Genomic DNA, 22,396 nt, shown 5'->3' with positions numbered 1-22,396 from the left:
GTGAGCCACGTACCACAATAGCAAGCTGATCACATTCTTTCCTTCCGCGTCGTTCGATTTGAGCGCTCAATTCTCGAAAACTACGAGCGAACCAGCTCATTTTAGACATCTCTTACACCATCATCGATATTTTGCAGCCTTTGTATAATCAAGAAGGTCGAGGCTATAGGAAGGCAAGGCCGTCTGGACGTACTTATAGACAGTCCCTATATAGACCGTACGAAGTATGACATCTACGCCCAGCTTTCGATTCACTTGAATGAAGTTGTGCATGCAAGTAGTGTTGGTTTTAGTCTTCGATAAGACTAGGAATGTTTGACATTACCACTGTATGCCACCACGCGCGGCGTCCGGTTCACTTGATTTGTGTGCAACTACTTTTGGCGTTATTCGGCAATGAGAATAAAAAATGTATCGGTTGTTTTATCTTCGGGTCTTCGCGGCACCGCATGAGTGTCCCAACACCAAGATGTCGAGGTTTTGTCACTTTATCGTGGTCTGTAGTTCCTGCTACACCGCTCTGCTTTAGTGGTCCAGAAGTGTGGCAGTCTTTCGAGCTCACGCCTTCTGGACCATCAGTAATGTCGGCCCGCGTTAACAAAACGTTTCGCACGCCCCACCGTTTCGCACGAACAGGTGCCGTTCAATCACGATATCGAAACATATCAGCGAACGCTTACTTGCGAGCCAACAACATTACGTATTGTGCTGCTTTGACGTACGCTTCTAAGAACATTCGTGCAAGAACATGTACGTCTTTACTAATGTCATACGAAAATGAAAACTTTTATGAATTCGCTGCTGAGTTCAAAAAGATTATGCCTCAAAAGTCGCGAAACCTTACAAATCTTTAATTAGTAAGCTAAAAACAAATTACTCTTGTTAGACATGTTCGGGCTGTACACCGGCATAAATGTAGCAATTCCGGCAATTGTATTTTAGGCACGCTCTGCTTACAGCGATGTCTGTCGCGCACACTAAACCTCTTAGTAGCGTTGGGAACAAAGTCAACGATGGGTGTAGTTCACGATTAACGCTCACATACGTCCTCATGAATCTCCAAACCGCAACGCTGTCACTGAAAAACAACTTCGACAGTTCACCGGAAACAAACCAAAAGAAAACGCACACAGTCATTTTTGGCACATGCGTCAGTCATCCGCTGGCAGTTCGCACTGAATAGCGTGATTCGGAGTTACTGTCCAGCCACTGCGCTCTATATTCTTGGTGACCAACGGTCCCAAGTGCCGGTAGGGCGTCTATCGATGCCTCCTCCAGCCAACGTCGATCTTAGTTGTGCGCTATTCTCAAGGCCCTGTCGGCTGGAGTCCTCCCTGGATTCGATCGTCTTCATTCCCTGTATTGTCCGGCACAGGTTCGCACTGCGTTCACAGACGGCAACACTACCCGGACTAGAATTCCGCCCTTGCTATCGCTTGTCGAGCGTTCTTTGTTAAGGTCGTCGTGCTGTCAAATGTCATGTCCTTTTTTTTCTGAGAGCGTCCTCGAGCGCCCAAACCAACATTTTTCATTTTCCTGCCCGCATTCAAACATCCACGCCCCGCCCTGCTTGCACACTTTGCGTCAGGACTTCGCTGTTCTCTCCTATGGAGTCCACAAGTGCCCTTTTAGTGTGCACTTCAAACATTTTTATGCATACACAACAACGGCCGCAAGTGTTGACTGTCCCCGTCAAGCATCGACCGTAAGTAGCAACTTCCGCTACGACATTTTTAATGACTCTTCAAATATTCATTAAAGAAATATAAAGCTACTAGCCTCTGAAATAATCGCGCCGCATTCTTTAAAACTCCGGTGGACCCATATTATCTCATTTTTACTTTAAATTGTCCATATATTACCCAAGGGGGGCTGCTTCTTCTTTTCGCAAAGCTCCCAGGTTCCTAGAGCACAATGTTATCAGTTGCAGAGGTCCACTGCGTCCACTTCGCCGTTTCAAGCGTCCACCGTGTTCTCAAGCGTCCACCGTGTTTCCAAGCGTCCACCGTGTTTCCAAGCGTCCACCGTGTTTCCAAGCGTCCACCGTGTTTCCAAGTGTCCACCTTGTTTTCAAGCGTCCGCCGCGTTCTCGAGGTTCCGCGCTGCGCCGAAACGTCTTTGTGCCTTCAAGCGTCCGTTATGCACCGAAGTGCCAAATAAACCCTCCAACCGTTCGCACTCCCACTTTGCAGCGTCCACGCAACTGAGCACTGTACAAACCTTCACGTTTTCTAGCACTACTCTCCAGCGCGCACACCAACGTGGATTTAGTCTTCCATCAATTTGGAGCGGCCATCATTCTGGGTGTCTATCATTTGAGGTCTCCATAAACCTGGGTCTTCTTCTTCTTCTTCTTCTTCAAGCGTCCACGCCGGAATGACCGTTGCCCTTCCACGGGACACAGCAGACGGGGCCGTCCCCGACGCCCGCGTCCGGCTTTTGTCGGCAGGGTCACGTGACGTAGGTGGCCGAGCGCCCCATGCTGACGCTGGTGGTGCGCGTCCGGCTGAGGCGCATCGTGGCCCCGCGCCAGGGCGTCGCCGAGCCCGGGTGCACGCAGCCGAAGAGGGCCTCGCGGAAGGAACCTCGGAAGGAGCGCGACATGAAGCCGTACACGAGCGGGTTGACGCAGCTGTTCAGGTACGACAGCAGGTGGAAGCAGGTGCGCAGCGGCTTCAGGTAGGAGTAGTTGAGCGTCGCGACGCCGCCGAACGCCGTGAGCACGTTCAGGATCAGGATCGGGGCCCAGCAGAGCACGAAGAGGGAGACGACCAGGATGAGCATCTTGATCACCTGCAGCGTGTCGGTCAAGAGAAGAAGCGACATCAGTTAGTCGTTCCCAATCAGGTAATCAATCAGTCAAACCTAAAGGGGAGGCGGTGATTGTGACTTTGATTTAGCCTGGCCTAGCATGACAGGCTGCACCGATATCTCACATGACTACATGTATAGTTGCCGATTTATTATGTAGCCAGCGGCTGCTAGGTCAGGTGACACGACTGCAATTGCATAGGGTGCACGTGCCCGTAATGAGTGCGTCACATGATGTGAAGCAATCGTACGTCACTAGTAGCTGGTTTATTATACAGTCAGTGGCTACTATGTCACGCGATACAAATATAAAATTGGCATATCCGTTCGGGACGTTTTACGAATTTGAACCAAACTTTACGGTACAGCGTGTACAAATGTCACCACTGGCGTAACGTCTGCAGTTGCCTTGCAATACTCGGGATATCTTCGTTTGCGTACGTTATAGCAAATCATAGGTAAGCTTGAATGTGACAAATTTTCAATATTTGTTTAATGCAAATAGTTTTTCTTAAGTTGCAGAGAGAGCTGAGAAATGCGCAGTAAAGTAGTTCCCACGATGTCATTTTTTTATTCAAGAAAATGTTGTAAAACGAATGCGCACGACTGATTACTTCGTACAACACTGGGCTGTTGACAGAACACACAGCGAATAACTCGACACGAGGCTGAAACATCACATGGTACACAACCTGGCGAACGGTGTCCTCGTCTGCGCGTGAAGGCTTGAGGCCGGCCGGGTCGCCGTTTGGCGCGAAAGTGGCCTTCTTCTTGGATTTCTTTTCGGTCATCTCCGTTGCCACCCTAATAATGCAAAATAGACCTCACGTCAGTAGGCGCTCACACATGGATGAAGTTCCAACTGAACAATGCAACACTAGGCGGACGAAGAGAGGAACACGTATGATAAGTACTTCTGGAGGCTTCCAACTTTACTTAGAGGCGCCGTATAGATTTATCCTTACTATACATATACCACTAAGATGGCGACTGCGAGGACACGGGGAACAATTAGTCATAACACTATTTTCGCAGAACTGATTTGCTTCGAAAGGGAGTAGGTCAATTCTCAGAGAGAAACATGCATTTCATATCCAATTTGCAAGAGCCTTTACGGCATATGTGCTTGACCGGGTGTTCTGGGCCCTGCTGGCGAGATGAAGTTGTTGAACAGCTTCTGTGTGGGTACTACGCCCTTCCTTTCTTTTTTCGTCCAGGTCTTCCGCGCTGCTTTACCATTCCCAAAATTACAACACACATTTCTGACAAAAGTGGTGTAACTGCATGTGCGGGCAATACGGCCAAAGGCATTGCTGCGGTCGATACGCGCGACACGTGTGATACACAGACCGAAACCTTTCATCCCGACCGTCTCGAATCATCGATAATTTAGTCACAGCTAAACTGTAACTAAACCTAATCGCTGCTGAACCTAAACATAGCTACTACAACTTTCCTACAGCGTGAATCCAGCACAAGGTGCCGTCGCGCAAGCGTAATGAAAAGATTAGTCGGCACGACTGAGAGCAAGCAACACAGAGGACGAAGGCGTCACGACAAAGTCGCACAGCGCCGGCAGCTAATAGCGACAACAAAGGCAGCAGTGAGGAGGACGGTAGACTCACGAGGTTCCCGTGGTGAGGCTGGCCCGCTCACGGACTACCGTCCACAGCTGGGCGCATATCTTGGCGTACGCGTAGCCCATGACCAGGGTGGGTATGCACAGCACCAGGATGAGCATGTAGACCTCGAAGGAGCGCCAGGCTCCGGGACTGGCCTCGTCCCGCATGCACCAATAGGCGCGACGACGAAGGCCCATCTCCACGTGGACCTGGGCGCGTGAGAAAGAAAAAAGACGAAGAAGAGAAAGAGAACGGGGCTGGCGCAAATTGTGTCGAACGCGGTCAAGCATTGTCAAATAATGTCTCGCAAGAAAACGTGCCCCACGTGGTAGGGAACATGATGACAACACGACGTCTCTGCCCTGTCATTGTGACGCCGCGGATGGTGCAACATGATGCAATAAACCCGTTCAAGTTGCACCACACTATTATGCGATTACGAGTGCGTACGGGCGAAAGTGCAACATCGAAGATGTATGCTTCTGCACTATGATCACTAGGTGAGCATATATTCTAAAAGGTGGCAAGGAAGAGCTTCATACGATGTCATTGCCGACGGAATACAGTAAAGCGTTTCGATTTATGTCCATTTGCGATGTACAACCACGGACAGCGTCTTGTACGAGCTAACATCAATAAGCCCTACGGAGAATATTATGGAACAGGAATGGACCTATAGACGGGTCTATATTGAAATTTAAAACCTAACATGGCTGCCGTTGATTAGGATGCCTTCGATGATGAAATTATAAACAAGAGTTCAATGGCAGAATCGTTAAGCAGTCAAAATCTTTCAATTTTACGCCTCAGACTGCACAGTGAAAGGTTATCTGATCTTTTGTAACGCTTCTTCGAAATCATAGGCCACCGGAGAAGGCGGACACTCCCTCACAGGTACTCATACACTAGTAGTATTTCGTCCATGCGCTAACTCGCATTCACGCTGTTCACTCACGCTTACACTCATGGGAACTCGCGTTCAGTCACTGTCGTTGGCGCTCACCTACACCACACACACTCACATCAACGTCTGAGAATTTAACTGTGACACCATAGTGTTCACGCAGGACGGTGTGAACCCGCAGCCCCACCTGCACGAAGATGATGGGCAGCGCCGTGAGGAAGGCAGCGATCCAAATGAAGATGATCACCCGCCTTGCTTGACTGAAGGTGCACAGGTAGCGGGAGCGCACCGGGTGGATGACCGCGTAGTACCTGCACGACAACGAGGAGACAATCAAGAGTGATGCCTTGCAAGTCAACAGTTAGGAGCGCAAAACCAACGGCACGCTATGAAGAGGGCACAGGGGCGATTCCTTCCTGCGTCCCGTTTATATTGAGCAGTTCACTTAGAATTTCGTAATGTGATTAGGTCTTCATTTCTTTAAATTGTACGCTGAACGCCGAAGTAAGAAAGCAGAAGCAGGAAGCCTAGGTTGTTACGGTACTGTAAGCAGGCTTTACACTTGACTTCCAACCAATCTTCGTTCTCTATCTTTGGAGCAGTGCGCTACTTGTGGCCCTAGATAAGAAAACGTGAAAGGGAGGCGGACAAAACGTATCGCGAACTTGCAACTGCCTATCCTTTTACCGACGCATTCGTCAGCGAACTCCGACAATTGTAGTTCTTCAGGATGTACGTGCTGTCAATCTATGCTGTCTGTACAGGTGTGCTGGTTAACGGCTCTCTCCTCTACGGCATTACGCAGTTGATCAGCAATTGATAACTAAATGTCCTTGCCGCAGCAACTGTTCGCCTTCAGGTGCATCATTAGTTTAATAAACGAATAGCTTTCTACTCTGTGTGCCGCTATTCGCTTACGTTTAAAATGTTCGTGGATAGTTTCTGCAATTTTTTTTTTCGTGCGCATCTGCTTTCCTTTCATCACCATCATATTATTTTGTCGTCCTTGTCCGAGCGCTGAATAGCAGGCTAGAACAGAGCAGCTCAGGCCTACCTCTCAGCTCTCTCTCTCTCTCTCTCTCTCTGTCTATATATATATATATATATATATTTATCTATCTATCTATCTCTCGTCAGCTAGAGAGAACATTCGTTGTCGTTTCATTCACGTCGCTGAGACCACTAACTCAATTCACGTAACTCCACGAAAGAAAGACAAAATCTGTGTGTGTTATGCGTTAGTGTGTGCGTGCTATGCGTTAGTGTGTGTGTGCTAGCATGTTATTATGTTAGTCCGTCTGTTATTGTGCTGGTGTGTATGTAAGTGCGCGTGTGTTAGTATGTTAATGTGCGTTTGTTGGTATCTTGGTTTGTGTGCTACTGTGCGTTAGCGTGTTAGCCTGTGCTTGTACGTTAGTGTGTCCGTGTTGCCTACGATGGAGAAAGAAAACTACAGAAAGAGACTGATTCTGATTCTACACCCACGCTTGAATGTAGCCGCTGTGAAACGTCATGCTTTTAAAGGCCAACGACAACGAAATTTTACACTTTGGCTAAATTCTTTATAGATGAGTAGTATATACCACTGAGGCAATCTCGACAAGGCCGCCGGGCTCGTAATTGCATAGTTTTCTTGTTAGCAGCCTATAAACGGAACTTAAGCAGACCACGCGCTCACCTAGTTGCTGTCGCAATGACGCAAGTCCAAGCACGCGACTGTGGGATTTCTCACTGCAGCGAGGGCAGCCGTGGGTGCCGCCTCATCTCGTACGCCATGCCGAGGAACTGCGCGTGCTAGGTCATACGTCACTTCCGGCGAACGATAATGGCGACCACCTTTTCGTGGTGTCGAAAACAACCATTTCAGCGCTAGTACCTTGACACTCGCTCGTATTTCGCTCGTATTTCAGACGTCAAATTTTGCACGTAAGCTCCTCTGTATCCACATCATCTTCGACTTATCTTTTTTTGTTTTGTTTTATGCAGTCCGAAATTTTGCTGCAGTTAGCTTTCAATTTGCAAGACGTGCGGCAGCACGCACGACGTCTCGACCACCGGAATGTACTGAAACTTCATAAGCCGGTTGAGGTGAATTTCATTAAACCGAACCACTCTTGACACAAAAGGCTAGCTTGAAGATTGAACAAAAAATAATAGAAACTAACTTTTACTTCTGGAACAAAGTTAACACCAACGTCCTTCTTATACGTTACAAAATAAACGGCCGGCACTCCGTCCCGTCGTCAGTGATTAATCTAGTCTCCCGTGGCACGTGTAGGTGGCAGGAGGCACTCAGCCAGATTGGCTCTTGGGTGCGTGCACACCACAGCGAGTCTGGGGCCAGGCCGGTCGAAGTCGTAGAGCGCCAGCGAATATGCCAGCCTATTGCGCATATTGCGAATATGCGCAATAGGCAAACAACCGTGAGAGTGCTGCGTCGGCGACGTGCGCACAACAGACGAGTTTCAGAGTTTTGAATTTTTGTCTCTTCGTATCGTTCACGAGTTTACATACGTGTGAAAAATTTTTGACTCTACACAAAAGTGCGTGTTGTGAGAGAACTGCACAGTATAGGAAAAATGGCTAGAGATACTTGAAAAAAAAAAAAGAGCCGGGAATAAAATTTATAGGATTAAGTTACTGAAACTAAGGGGAACTTGGGTGATTTGAACTGCCGCAAATGTCTCTGCAAATCGAGTTGCATGTTTTCTCAGAAAGCAACGTTGCAACTTTGGCCCGTTCGTGTTTCTCTTGAAGCTAGCTTTTCCTTTTTCTCTCTCTCTCTCTCTCTCTCTCTCTCTGTTCTATCAAAAACGTTTTTTTTTTTTTTTTTCGCGGACATCATGGTGCAACTGAGCAGAGAAGAAAAAGCAGGGAGGTTGACTAAACTTTGTCCAGTTTGCATGAGACTACAGCGTTACTGCTACAGTGATTAGATTGAAAAATAGCGCCACTCGAGTACGGAGAACAAAAAAACTACCGTGGGCAACAAATTTATAGACTAGTGGTTATATGTGCTCACCCCGGTCCTTCGCGCGGTTTAAGGCTTGCTTTCGATCGTTGCCGCGATGATAAGAACACCATGGCTTTGTCGGGCAAACTGGTCGTGTCGTCCGAGATAACTCAATTGAGAAAAGCGGCTGACCTTCTGATTAGTGCACATTAGGAAAGCTAACCAGTACAAGGCGACACGTGTACCAGGAAGCTGTTTTCCTCTGAGAAAACGCAGACCTTACCTAATCACAATAGGAAGAAGAAGCTACAAACAAGAGAGTGCTAGATGTTGTTAGCTGCAGTTAGTCGGGCACAGAAGCGTCGGAAGTGCTGAGTTGCGATAAAACTGTTGGGGAACGAGAAGGGTGGAGAGGGGTGTTTAAAAAGGTGCTTGCGCGGTCACTTGCCTTGCACTTATCTGGCTACCCAATTAATTTCATTAGTATCTATTCAAGAGGTCACATTTATCAGATAGCAGTCATATAGTAATCGTGTAGTAAATCATGCAGTGATCTTATAGTAATCCGGTGGCTATTCTTCTGTGCAGCATGCGGGTGTTAAAACGGATCTTTTCCACGGATTATATCTCGTTTTCTTCTAATGGAGGATTCATAATTTTCAAATTTAGGCACGTTTTGAAGGTATTTTTACTACACAACGGGAGGAACAACTACAGTACTGAATACGAAGCGGCCTGAGAATCCGCCGTGGTTGCTCAGTGGCTATGGCGTTGGGCTGCTGAGCACGAAGCCGCGGGATCGAATCCCGGCCATGGCGGCCGCATTTCGATGGAGGCGGAATGCGAAAACACCCGTGTACTTAGATTTCGGTGCACGTTAAAGATTCCCAGGTGGTCGAAATTTTCGAATCCCTCCACTACAGCGTGCCTCATAATCAGAAAGTGGCTTTGGCACGTAAAACCCCATAATTTCGAATTTAGAAGCGGCCTGAGGTGTTTAACATACGACCTTAGAGACCTAATACTGAGTAAGGCAACCTTAATGGTCATAAAAATTTCTTTTTCTCCCATACGCTAACCAACAAGCGTAGAATCCGTCTGCTTATAGATACGTGGACTCGATGACAATCTTCCGCGTTCCTCGCACGCGGTAAAAGAGAGAAAAAAAAGACTCTAAGCCCGAACTTTCCAAGTTGTTCGCTCGTAATGTCGGTTATAGTTTGGCGATACCTCGGAAGGACGCATACGCCGCGATTCCAAAGGAGACACTGGCAATGGCGTCGTCCGGCAGCGAACCGATATTACCGGCGACTGGCTATGCGAATCCAAACACCTGGTTCCCCTCGGGCGCCGCCCATTGAAACTCGATAGAAGAGCCGCCTCAGACGCTCTCACGAAACGAACGCGTCTGTGTCCCAGACGCGTTCTTTGTGCTGCACAAGGTCGCGCCTCGGGTGGTGTTTACAAAAGCTTTTGCTTTGCCCATCTGAATGACCCAGACGGTATAGCCTCTCGCAAACTGTGGTCGCGAGGAAACCATCGAACTCGTTCATTGTGAGCGGCTCGCGCACGAGCGACCTGTAGAAAGGCGAGAGTGTGCCTTGTCGTCTTGTCGACCGACGGGTTTCGCAGTGGAGAGCTGCCCACTCGTGACGTCGCTAGTTGGTGTCACGGCAGCTTGCTTGATCAGAGCCACGAACTCTTCCATTTTTGATCGAGCGCCGCTGTGCGTGTGCTAACGAAAGACGGTGATAGGCGTGGTTCCAGTTCAAGTCAGCAATCTTTTTGCGGGCGCCTCGTAGCTTTGGCACTGCGTGTTCGGACATCTATACCGGGTGTTTCGCGTAACTTGAACGAAGTTTTAAAAACAAAGAAAGGCGTTATACATCTTCGCCGAATAACGTCAAAAGGCTATTTGTTCTTAGCCACGTGGAGTTACTACACCAATTTCTTGGCCATGTTTCTCAGAAGCTGTACAGCATTCTCGGAAACTGACAGTGTGTTTCCGCGGAGTTATTTTTATGCGTGGTTCCTTTTTCCAGGCTCTGAAAAATGCGCGAAACATGAAAATAAAGGTAGGAAGATCTAACGAACACCTTGAAACCTATGTGAAGCGCAGCTTTCATGAAGCGGTGAATCAAATGCTATCAATTTGCCGATTTCATTCCTGCGTCTTTGGCGTAAAAGAATCCGCGCGAGCGTGCGCGTATGTTCCCGCGCAACCCTGCTACGTATAGTGGGACACACGCAGTGTTAATCTCAAACAGCTATGAGAAAAATGTGTGCTGACACGATATAAGTGCACGTGCGAATGTGACCTAATGGTTAGGGCGTCGGGCTGCTGTGCTGGGCAACCGAAACTCTATCCCACCATCGGGCACGTAATTCAATTTTGTTCTTTAACTGTGTTTTATCTATTCACTAAGGCAGCAGCTGTACTCAGCAGCCCACAGCAGCCAGGATCAGGAAAGCCTGGGAGGGCTCACAACGAAATCTTCGCTTTAAAAATGACGTCACTGCGCGCTTTCGCGACTGGATTGCAGCGCTGTCTATCGCTCACAAGAACACTTTGAATGAATGTGTGTTGTTTAGTGGAGCAAGAGCGTTCGTGGGCTTGTTCGTATTGCGTTACCTGAATGGTGTAGCGCACACGGGGAACCCAAGACGGCAGCGTCTTCGTCTTCTGTGCAGTCTTGAGTGTCCGATTTGCGCTACGCATCACTCTGTCAATCGTGTTTCAAAGGCACGAAGCCTTTCCTGCATGACCGCAGTGACAAAAAAAAAAAGCTGACGAGAGGACCAACTCCTGAAAAACCGGGTTTAGCCCGGAACCGAAACTTGCCCTTAAAGGTATACTAAAGAAAAAAAGTCACAGACTATTATGATACTCCCTAATGCGAAATTTGAGTGCAACTCTATACGTGTTTTCATTTCACGATATATTGGCTGGCGTGGAGAAGAGAAGCGTCGCGCGAATGCCTCGCTAATCGATCGATCACGAGAGGCAGCGCGTGGGTGACGCGTGGGCGCGTTTCACAGCAGCCGCCGCAGAGAGACCTCCGCTCATGCAGCGCTTTGTTTCCGTATATGGTTCGGTGGACGCGCTCGCCGCATGCACTCAGGCACAATCCCGTAGCGGTCGTTGCCACAGAGCCCGTCTTACGGGGCACTATGCTTTTCTTGGCACCCTTTCGCCATACCCTCCTCCTCCGTATCCCTGCTCGCGCTCTCTTCGCTATCGCTGTCTTTCATCGCCCGCTGAGCTCCGCGTTCGTTCGGTTACGCCGAGGTACGACGCTGACGCGAAACACAGCAACGAGCGCCTAAGAGCTGCGCTCTAAACAAAGTAATTTGAGCTCTATTAGTCAATTACGCTTACACAATGCTTAACGAGCCGTTCTTGCCGTTAGAAGACTATTGGTTAAGCCGGAAAGGGAGTTAAAGACGAGTGGCGATGCACTCTTCGAGCTCCACCACCAGCTCGTCGTGACGTCATGGATTTTGACGGCGTCTGTCCAGGCCTAGCTAAATCTTTATCACCGAAGATAAGACTACACTGATTTCTACAAGAGCTTAAAGCTTAACTTAGCAAGCTTCAAGAAGTGAGCCATGCACAACGCCCCAAATGCGAAACGTATACTTTGAAATTCGTGGCGTAGATTATTGAAAGATTTAATTGAATAGATTTTCGAAAGAATAGTTTGTTAGTCTAAATTCATTTAATGTTTCTCTTTTAATGGTCCCTGCAAGATGTCTGTCCCTACCTCTCGATGCTGAGGAAGGTGAGGTTGAGCACGGAGCAGATCATGGAGACGTGCTGCACGTATAGCAGCAGCTTGCACCCCACCTCGCCCAGCGTCCACGTGTACGAGAAGAGCTGGCCGAACTTGACCGGCACACAGAGCAGCACGATGAGCAGGTCGGCCGAGGCGAGCGACGCCAGGAACAGGTTGGAGATGGAGCGCATGCGCGGGAAGCGGGCCACCGTGTACACGATCAGGAGGTTGCCCACCAGGCCCAGCAGGAGGGTGGCGCCGTACACGGCCGCGGTGGGGACCAGGTCGGCGAGGTCGAAGCGCCACGCCGACTCCTCGTAGTCGTAGTCCTCGGGCATGCCTTCCTCGGGAAACAAGGGAAGCTCCTCGCTCGAGTTCGTCGCCTCCATGGCTTTCTGCCCCTGCGAAGGCGGACGAAATCGCGCCTGATGACGTCACCGGAGAAAGCCCGGCATTCCGTACACCGTAGGCCGCGCCGAAGCCGGCCACCTGTTACACAACGTGGTCATCGCCGGGTTGCCTTGACAACAGTAAGGAACAATAACGTGGTATTGCAGGGGGAAAGTCTGTGCGTATCATCAATACTACGTCATTGTAACGATGGTGTAACGTTACCCAGAGGAGACAGTAAGGAAACAAGAACAGTAAGCATTCGTTCCGAAGTGTACACCAACCGTGCTGTAACCAGTTACCTTGTTACCGAACGTCGTTCTTCGCAACCAGGGGCGCCTGCTCAGCTATTTCATTGCATTAGAAGGCGAATGCTGAGTTGTGGTTAGGCAAGGCTCAAAGAGGAGGAGGAGGATGTTCTCGAGTGCAGGCGTATCTAGCCTTGCTGTAATTTGCGGCAATCGTTCCGCCCCAGCGCCGCCTTCCAGCAGAATCTAAGAAAGCTAAAGTTTGTAGATGCCTCGTTCAGTGCATCTTCCGTGAAAGCGCCAGCACGAGACTTGAATCGGATAAGCGCCACTTCGATTCCCCTCTCCTCCGCGCAACTCTTCTTACAGCCTTATGGAGATCGTTCCGTATTCTCGCGAACGTAGGTACACATTCAGCCCATTCCCTAGCACATTACCCGCCTGAGACCTCAGCGACCAACTGTGGCCTTGATGCGCGCCCCCGAATTAACTCTCATTGTTCATTCGCTTCTCTTTATTAATGCTAAAGCATTATATGTCGCATGAGGCAGAAACGCCAGCGTTGTACGCGAGGAGTCGCACCAAAGATTATCATCAGTGACGTCATCATCGTCTTGTATGACGTCAGTAGCAGTACAGAATTAAAGTTAGAACAAGTTAGAGTAAGGTGACTTAAGGGGGAGTAAAGTGCAGTAAGGTGAATTAAAGTGATTGAAGGTGTATTGAAATTAAAGCAAGGTGAATTAAGGTGGATTAAGGTTGGTACAAATTAGAGCAAAGTGGATTAAGGTTGATTAAGGCAGAGTTGTGGAGGACACGTGACAATGTATGACGTCACGCATCGTGGACGTAACCAATTAATCAGAGACGTCAAAGCGATTTTGCATTCAAATCATGTAAGAATACTAAAGTGACTCATTTCTTTTTCATATTTTCACTCCTAAACATCATTCTCCCTTTGTAGGGTAGTAAACCAGATGCTTGCCTAGTTGATCTCGCGGCCATTTATTTTGCTGCTCCGTTTATCTGTTAGCGGTAAAACATGAACTCCACATCACCCCACGACAACGACAGAGATGCTGCGCGTGGTTTCTTAGATCCGTATTTTAGCAGTCGTCTGAAAACCATGGTATACGGTCGGCGTGCATTCGAGATGAGCAGACTATAGAGGCAACTCGAAAAGGCCGAAACAGCCGACAGTGAAGACAGAGAAGAACTCAAGACGGTTCCTATTGTGATAGAGTTCCGTGTCCGCGTGGCAACAGTAACAAGATGCCGAGGAGAGACAAGCTGTTGCCCAATGATGGTCGGCCCCGCACGTCACTGCTAAATAGACCGATTACGTGTCAATCACTGCCAGTTAGACGTTGCCATGCGTCGAGCAGTACCATTGGCTTCTCTCGCGACGCCTTTCGTTTAGCGAGCGAGATGAGACGTCCCCGAACGCCTCGCGTAAGACGCATAGGAGAGCGGATTACAAAAAGCTGCTTCGCCGTGTATTCCCCCTAGTCCGTGTACGTAATCCAAAGGGGTTCCTATCGCGTTCGTCCAGATCCGTCTTGTTCACAGAGCGAAGGCGGATTCTCTGAGTTTCTGAGCTTACTCAAAACGAGTCCGTAGATATCTGGGCTTGCCCGTCTTATCTTGCCGAGCGCTGCAACGGGCTCTTGTTTCGATTGCGATCAATAAACTTACACGAGGGGGTGTTCCTAAAGTTCGCGATAGTGCCACGAAGGAACAGAGGTCAATCGACGAGACTCGAAATGGAAGTGTAATCTGTGCCCGTGTTCACGTTGAGCTGCAGCCCTGGTTGTTCGAGAGCTATATCCGCCGGTCTGCAAGCACATTTTCATAAATTTGTGGTTCAACGCCGAAAACGGGTGGACCGCACCGCTCGCACGGCCAACTTAATATCACCTTCGCCATTTCACGACCGTGGCATGAGACCCGGGACGTTGTCGTCGCACGCCGCCACCAGCTCTGCATGATATTTCCTTGGCGCTGTGACCCTTGAAATGCAGAAATCTGGTCACAGCTCGTGCTTCAACCAACTTTCACGATGGACGCCCCCATTTTCGCTTTCACATCCTAGGGTTTTTTTTTTTTCGCGTTACTATGAAAAACGAAATGTTTATGCTACGCTGAAACTAGACAGACGTGCGCTCATTTTTGGTGCTTAGTGTGAAGACCCTTCCCAAATTTATGGCGCCGCTAATACGAACTTTATTAACGCCCCTCGTAAATGCGCACTGAAGTGCAGCGCTGAACATTCTGTGACCATCAAGGAAAACCTAAGAAGGCAAGGAAACTTGGCACAGGGCAAACCAAGATATAGGCACTGAAATATAACCGGGGTAATATCGTCAGCATTTTCGAAGATACAGTAAATGCAGCGGAAGAATTCTGTACTGGCCTGTACAGTACTTAGAGCAGCCACGATACCTCCATTCGAAGTAGTAATGAACAGGCCACAGAGGCTCCTTCTATAACTATCGATGAGGTCAGAAGGGCCTTGCAAGACATGAAACGGGGAAAATCGGCAGGAGATGTAATAACAGTCGATTTAATCAAAGATGAAGGAGACATAATGCTTGAAAAATTAGTGGCTCTCAATACGAAGTGTCTATCGACTTCAAGCATCTTAGAGAAACTGGGAGAATGCCAACATTATACTAATCCATAAAAAGGGATACGTTAAACAATTGAAAAATTATAGGCACATTAGCTTACTTCCAGTAATATATAAAATGTTCACCAAGATAATTTCCAATAGAATAAGGGTAACACTGGACTTTAGACAACCAAGGGAAACAGCAGGTTTCAGGAAGGGATACTCTACAATGGATCACATCCACGTCATCAATCAGGTAATTGAGAAATCCGCGGAGTACAATCAGCCTCTTTATATAAATTATCAAAAGGCATTTGATTTAGTAGAGACACCAGCAGTCATAAAGGCATTACGTAATCAAGGACTACAGGCCGCTTACGTTAATATCTTCGAAAATATCTGCGGAGATTCCACAGCTACCTTAATTCTACGCAAGAAAATGGGAAGATACACATAAAGAAAGGGGTCAGACAAAGAGACACAATCTCTCCAATGCTATTCAGTGTGTGTTTGGAAGAAGTATGAAAACTATTAAATTGCGAAGGCTTTGTGAGGATCAGTGGCGAATATCTCAGCAACCTTCGGATCGAAGGTGACATTGTCCGGTTCAGCAGCACTGGGGACAAGTTGCAACAAATGATTGAGTACCTTAACAAAGAGAGTGTAAGAGTGGGGTTGAAGATTAATATGCGGAAGACAAAAATAATGGTGAGTAGCCTGGGAAGGGAACGACAGTTCAGGCTTGCCAGTCAACTTCCCGAGTCTGTGAAGGAGTACGTTTACCTAGGTCAGTTACTCACAGGAGACCCTGATCATGAGAAGGGCATTTACAGAAACGAAACAGAAGGAAATTTACATAAATTTTACGCGCAACGTAAAAAAAAAACGAGAGCGCTGCGCGTAGCATCAAAGCGTGTACTGTCTTCTTCATGTTTTGGGTTCCCGCTTCTACACTGCTTTTGAACTTGTGACACTGCTCAACCCAACTAGCCCAACTTTCTGCCTTAACTGAGAAGGCAAACAACGCACGCGTGACAGCACTCAAGTCTCAATCGCATTTGTCTAAGTCGGGGAGCAGAAAACATAACTTGTTTACTACAGCCCTTACATCAAAATATAACGCAAAATCCACCACTCAATGTTAAATTTTTGCTCTGCTCTGCCCCTTTTGCTCTGGCGAACCCAAACCGCCGCAGGTAGCCCATGCTATGCCAATTCACACAAAAAAAAGCGCTGTCGAAACCTGTCAGACGGCTCGGCACGTCTAGTCTTCCCTTCGTAGCCGCGGAATTGTTTTCGCCGGTATAGATCGGTTTAAACAGGTGAGGTATTCTTCCGGAACTCCAGTATGCATTTATCTTGCGGGAAAGAAAAAGGTTCATTACTAGCGGAAAGAATGAAACTCAAACTTTAGTTTCATACAATTAGCCCCCAAGAGGCGGCGCGAGGACGCCACTGCGACGTCAATAATTTGAAAGCGTCTTCCTGTATGCGGTCCATATTTGCTCCCAAAAAGTTCTCAACACTTGCTAGGTTGAGCCCTTGGTTGCTCCGCAGGGTAATGTTGTCAGTAGCTTTCTTTTAGACAGTCAACCAGTATTCATAGAGTGCTGTCAAAATCGATGACGTCAAGGAGAGTTGGTTTGGAAACTGCAAGATCGTGCCGCCGCTTCCCTTTCGTTATTGCATCTTTCTTAGTTTGCCAAGGCTCTACTTTCACTAAGCGTGGCTTTCTTTCTTTCTTTCTTTCTTTCTTTCTTTCTTTCTTCCAGAAGCGTAATTTGCCGAGCCACTTTAACTTGACGTTCCTCGTTAGTGTTCATTGGACGCTAACCTACTTCAGGCAGCTTTTCGTTTCTCCTGTAGGTGGCGGTAGAGTTTTGCGACGCCCCCTGTTTGCCGTTTTGCGGCCTGAACACGTTAACGAGGTTAATCGTAGCATTTCGTCCGCGATCGGGCTATCTTCGTCGACCGCGCTGCGATGACGCAGCACGCCCTAACCAGTAATGGGCGTTAGAATGTCCCGGTCACAGTGCCAAGCAGACTGTAGAGTCCCCTACAAAAAATACACGAAGGTACCCTGGCCCTAGCGTCTACGGAAACTGCAAGTATGCCGGTGCATCCAGCAGCACGGGAGCGATAGGTAGTACATGGGTTTCCCTAAATTTCTTGCTTGTGGCTTGAGACGGCTTTGCGACTTTGCAAGTGGATAACTTTTAGCTCATAACTGGGCTATACACACGGCTACTCGCAATGATTATGCGTGTTCATAGGCACGTGCTGCGCTTTTTTTTTTTATTGGCACGATGTAATAAGAGAAGTTGACGCCTTTTAGGTGCCACTGCCACTCCTCGTCGCTTGGTGAAGAAACTTGGTATTAAAAAAATTTCTTACACAATGTGTCACAAGCGTATCACAAAAATGCAGTCAGTCAGCATGAACAGCATGAACACGAGTTCGGGAAGTAAGAGACGATGACTGTGTATACAGATACATACGCAGACCAAGTACTTCTAGTTGCCCCGAGAAAGCATACGAAAGCGCAGTTTTGTATAGGAGTGCACAAAACGTAATTTACACGTACAAACATGCGACATGCGTGCGCATTGGTCAGAGGCAATCGATCCTCAGCGCTTGCTCATCTCGCTGCTTGACAACGTAAGAAGCCTCGGCTTGCATCATACAATATGTATTTCGGAGGACCCCTAAAACTGATTGTTAAGCTAGGGTATTGAAACGTTTTAAACTGACAAGCATATTTCTTTGAAACTCCCACGGGCCAAGCATTCTTTTTTCTCGGTTAATGATCGTCGTTCACGTCGTTCAGGAGCAAGAGCCCCTGTCAGGCCATACGGCATTTAGCGCTTGTTTCCTCTTTCTGTAACAAAGAAAGAAATACACTTCAAACTTCGAACTTCAAACTACTACTTAACAACGTGCTTAGAAGGATATGGTCACCAGAAAATTTAGTAAGATAAAAAGCGTAATTAACATTGACACAACAACGTCTGAAGCCACAAGCAAGAAGCCTAGACAAATCCATCGATGTAATACCCATTTTTCCCACTAAACCTGAACAACCGCAGCGTCACAGTTCTTTCTAGAAATTTTTTTTATTGTAACTGCACCTACCTGCAAGAGTAGCTCACCGGCTTATCATGACGTCCCGGATTCGAATCTGGCCGCGGAGGCTGCATTACAAGGAAAACGAAATGGGAAAAAAAAAATGCGCTCGTGTACCCAAATTTACCGGCACGTTGAGGAACCCGAGGCGATCGAAATTAATCCGGAATCCCCCTACTGACTGTGTCCCTCAGATTCAGATCGTGGTTTCGGCCATGTAGACACTCCGAATCTAATAGAAGCTTTATGGAGCAGACATCGCTCGGATGACGATATCGCTCTTTATGAAAGACAAAGCGCTCTTTATGAAAGACAGCATAATGCCGATTCATGATATGCACGCATACCGCCGAATTTCGACATACATTACCGAGCTCAAAAACAACGTCTCGTTCATTGCACAACTGGCATCACTGCAGAAAAGAAATGTCACGTACGCAACCAGAAACACCGATATCTGGCACATACATTCATTCAGAACAGGTTACGGACAACATATGCTCAGAAACACTCTGCCATATTTCTTAAACTTGTGCCAAAATTACAATTTAGATCTTCAACGCATTCGGCCAAAAGATTTGCGTCATTTTGCTTCTGTTATACACGGAAGGGCGGCACTTTTTGTTTAAAATGTGCGACATGATATTGTGCAAATCGCTTTGTTCTTTTTTTTTTGGAATGGTACATTTGTGTAAAAAAAATGGCGTTCGTTTGTGCATTCTGGTATTCCTTTTTGCTTGTGCTCTAATGCTTGTACTGTTCGCCTTTTTTTCCTAAACATCATGTATATGTATCGGGGAGGCGAGAGCCCGTCAAGCTGGAAATCTAGCTTTTTCTCTCTGCCTCCCACATCCTTGGGACGGAAAATGAAGGCTTTATTATATGTACCGAGAGAACGCGTAGCCCCTCGATCAGCGAATGGCGTTACGCATTCAAGATAAACCAGTTCGTGTGTGGCCCTAGTCCTAGAAAGGAAACAAATGTTGCGGGCGCCGTATACACACGGAGAATTTCGCCACTCGACGAAAGCGTGCTGTCTTCGCCGCGCGACGCGTGTAGTTGACGCAATGGGAAGTGTGATCTGTCAGTGCCGACGTGTATCGCGTGGTGTCGCCTCTCGTGATAACCAGGTGCGAGGCGCTTTTTCCTTCTTTTCTTTTTTCTTTCGTCGGTACGGCTGTGATCAGTCAACTCTCGACGCAACGTGCTTCTGCGAGGAACGCCGAGAGGGCGAATGGCCTTGGGAATGCAGGTGCTTCTTGCACGCCCACATTTCTTTTTTTTTTTTTTTTGTACGTGTGGCGCCTTTACCTCAAATGGTCGCCGCCGATGCCACCCGGTTCGGTGACGTGACTTGTCAATAATCGGGCAGTCTCGCTGATATATATATATATATATATATATATATATATATATATACGGATAACTTATAGGTAGAAGCTAACAAAATAGTTACCGAATCGCACACATGCACATACACACACAAGCACGCGCACACGCATGCATGCACGCACACATGCACGCGTGCACACACACACACCTTTCTTTTTGCTCTACGGCTGACTGGTGTTTATTGGTTATCTTTGTATTCTTGTATGTTCTGTTTATGTGTACATATGTGTGAATGGAAGCGTAGCAGGGGGCGGCAGAAAGTTAGGTGGACGGATGAGAGTAAGAAGTTTGCAGGGACAACATGGCCACAATTAGCACATGATCGGGGTAGTACGTTGGAGAAGTATGGGTGAGGCCTTTGGCCCTGCAGTGGACGTAGCCAGGCTGATCATGATAATGATTATGATGATGATGATGGTGATGATGTTTTGTTTATAGTACCTTTTTAGGGAATTGAACGTATTTTGTTGCATTGCTTTTGTAGCCATTCTTGTTGGTTTCGGTGCGTGCGTGTGCGTGCGAGTGCAGACAAGCAGACACAGACATACAGATGATTGAACCAATTTAAATTAAATATGTTACGCTGCAATGAAAATCTCCAATTAGAGTTACTATTAACAGTTTACGCTCCTTTGAATTTAAAACTCCTTACAGAAACTGTCGATCATAGTAGAAATTAAGATCAAATTTACGAACAAAAAGCGCAACTTTGCCTCATAGGGACAAATCGCACAAAGTGAACGAATTGGATTACTACGCGTGACATTAAGCTCGACTGAAATTTTCGCCGGGTAACTTATGAAAAAAAAAGATGAAAATGCTCACGGCAGTGACGCAACATTTGTGGGAAAGCTGCAATACAATATGTTAGTCTTGCCCGGCTAAAATTACACATCTGGAACACTTTAGGGAGTTGCGGCATCTGTTACTGTTGTCGACATCAGTCATTCGATATGCTCTAGTACTGGTTAACTTGTGTACACTTCTTGAGCACCTAATCTAATCTCTCAAGCCATCAGCCAGCAGCACCTACTCCTTGTTCGCTTGTATGCAATAATTGCTTTTTGTGCTCTGTTTACATTACGTAAATGGAGGGACAGCTGGCGAGCTAAATAATTGTTTCAATTGCTTCTAGGGAAAACGCTTAGCTGAGTGTTGGAACGAATCCAAACAAACGCTGGGCATGCGGAAGAGGAATCTCACTTAGGAAATTACGTTGCACGTGGGCGTAGACGCAAGGCAGTAAAGTAAAAAAAAACGTTAAGGGGCAATCTCCGACATTGCAACATCCGCAAATACGCTTTAAGCGTCTTTTAAGGCGTCAAACAGCTACATTTGTGCTTTTTCTATATCTCTCCGAGAGGCGTTTAACGCGCGCTATGCAAAAACACAGCAATGTCAAAATTTTCCCACGCGGGTGACGCTTCAAGGCCAGTGAAAAACGGTGCCCGCGATAGCCTTGGCATCATTAAAGCTGGGAGAAGAAAAAAAGCAAGAATCGATGGCGGGCCCGTGACCCTCCGCGTTGAGCAATCTCGAGCCCTGAGATAGGAGTATCGCCCGCTTTAAGAAAAGCGCCAGGAAACCGCGACGCCTGAGAGTCTATCGTCAAGGGCTCGCGCTACACACGATAGCATCGGATCCTCGCGGCGCAGTTTCGTTGTTTTCTTGGAAACATCGCAAATTTTTATTTATCCGGAAACTATTTACTCGAATAAACTTCACTCGAGGCTTTACCTGCAAATGACGTTTTTTTATTTCTCTTCAACTCCAAGAGGGTACAGAATAACGTTTGTCGAACTATAGACGCACAACAGTCCTTAACGTGCCAGAATCACGGTTACCGAGGCAGTGTTGTAGGTGCTTAACAATCTCTCGCATTCCAAGGTCAGAGCCTACGTAGGTCGCTTTCCTTGCCCCCTGTGATAGGGACACTCACACACATAATGTGGGAATGGACCTCGCTCCCGTTTTCTCATCCCCCCATCATCAGCGAGACTGACTGGACAGCCTGGCTCAGTTCCGGGGACGTCGACCAACAGCTTGAACTGGTGGACTGGGCGGAGAAGGCCAAGCAGGCCCAGGGCCTTACTTGAGCCCGATCCCTCAGGGACGTCCCCCTTTACTCTTCCCCCTTTCAGTAAAGTTTACCACCACCACCAAGGTCAGAAAGAAGGGCGATGTTGCATGCTAAAAAAGAAAAGAAGAAAAATAAACTGTAGATTCGACATACTCCTGCTACATTGCGAAATCTTAACCGAATATTTAGGGTAATGGTCAGTGCGATTAGCCCACTTCTCGCTCATCCTTCCCCCCTCGCTTTCTCCGTAATATCCGGGACAGTAAAGGCGCTTTTGCTCCGCTGATATCGACTTCTTCCTCAGCTTCTTCCTACTACTATTACGTGCAACGATAACGCACCGCGGACGATTTCGCTCCAGAGTTTTTGGCCACTCTTTCTCCCCCCGGCCCTTCCGCTCTCTTAAAAGGGGAATAAAGTTGATTGATTGATTCATTCATTCTGGCCACAGACTTTCCTACTAAACTTAATTAGCAAAAGTAAAGA

The 22,396-nt window shown here is 47.5% G+C and overlaps 1 protein-coding gene across 1 annotated transcript in view; it reads right to left on the bottom strand.

Annotated features, from left to right (window-relative positions):
• Window positions 1–830: 830 nt before the first annotated feature.
• Window positions 831–22,396, bottom strand: part of LOC126518081 (QRFP-like peptide receptor) — an 89,548-nt gene continuing 67,982 nt past the window's right edge. Inside the window, exons 2-6 of the mRNA XM_050167933.2 lie at window positions 12,055–12,467; window positions 5,525–5,648; window positions 4,437–4,642; window positions 3,504–3,615; window positions 831–2,793 (exon numbers count right to left, since the gene is read on the bottom strand). Coding sequence (XP_050023890.1) covers window positions 2,452–2,793; window positions 3,504–3,615; window positions 4,437–4,642; window positions 5,525–5,648; window positions 12,055–12,455 — 1,185 coding nt within the window. The 5' untranslated portion in view covers window positions 12,456–12,467 and the 3' untranslated portion in view covers window positions 831–2,451. The remainder of the gene's footprint in view (window positions 2,794–3,503; window positions 3,616–4,436; window positions 4,643–5,524; window positions 5,649–12,054; window positions 12,468–22,396) is intronic.

Source organism: Dermacentor andersoni, chromosome 11 (genome assembly GCF_023375885.2).
Source record: "Dermacentor andersoni chromosome 11, qqDerAnde1_hic_scaffold, whole genome shotgun sequence".
NCBI lineage: Eukaryota > Metazoa > Arthropoda > Arachnida > Ixodida > Ixodidae > Dermacentor > Dermacentor andersoni.
Note: the sequence above shows the minus strand (reverse complement) of the source record. Positions and strands in the feature narration are given on the sequence as shown.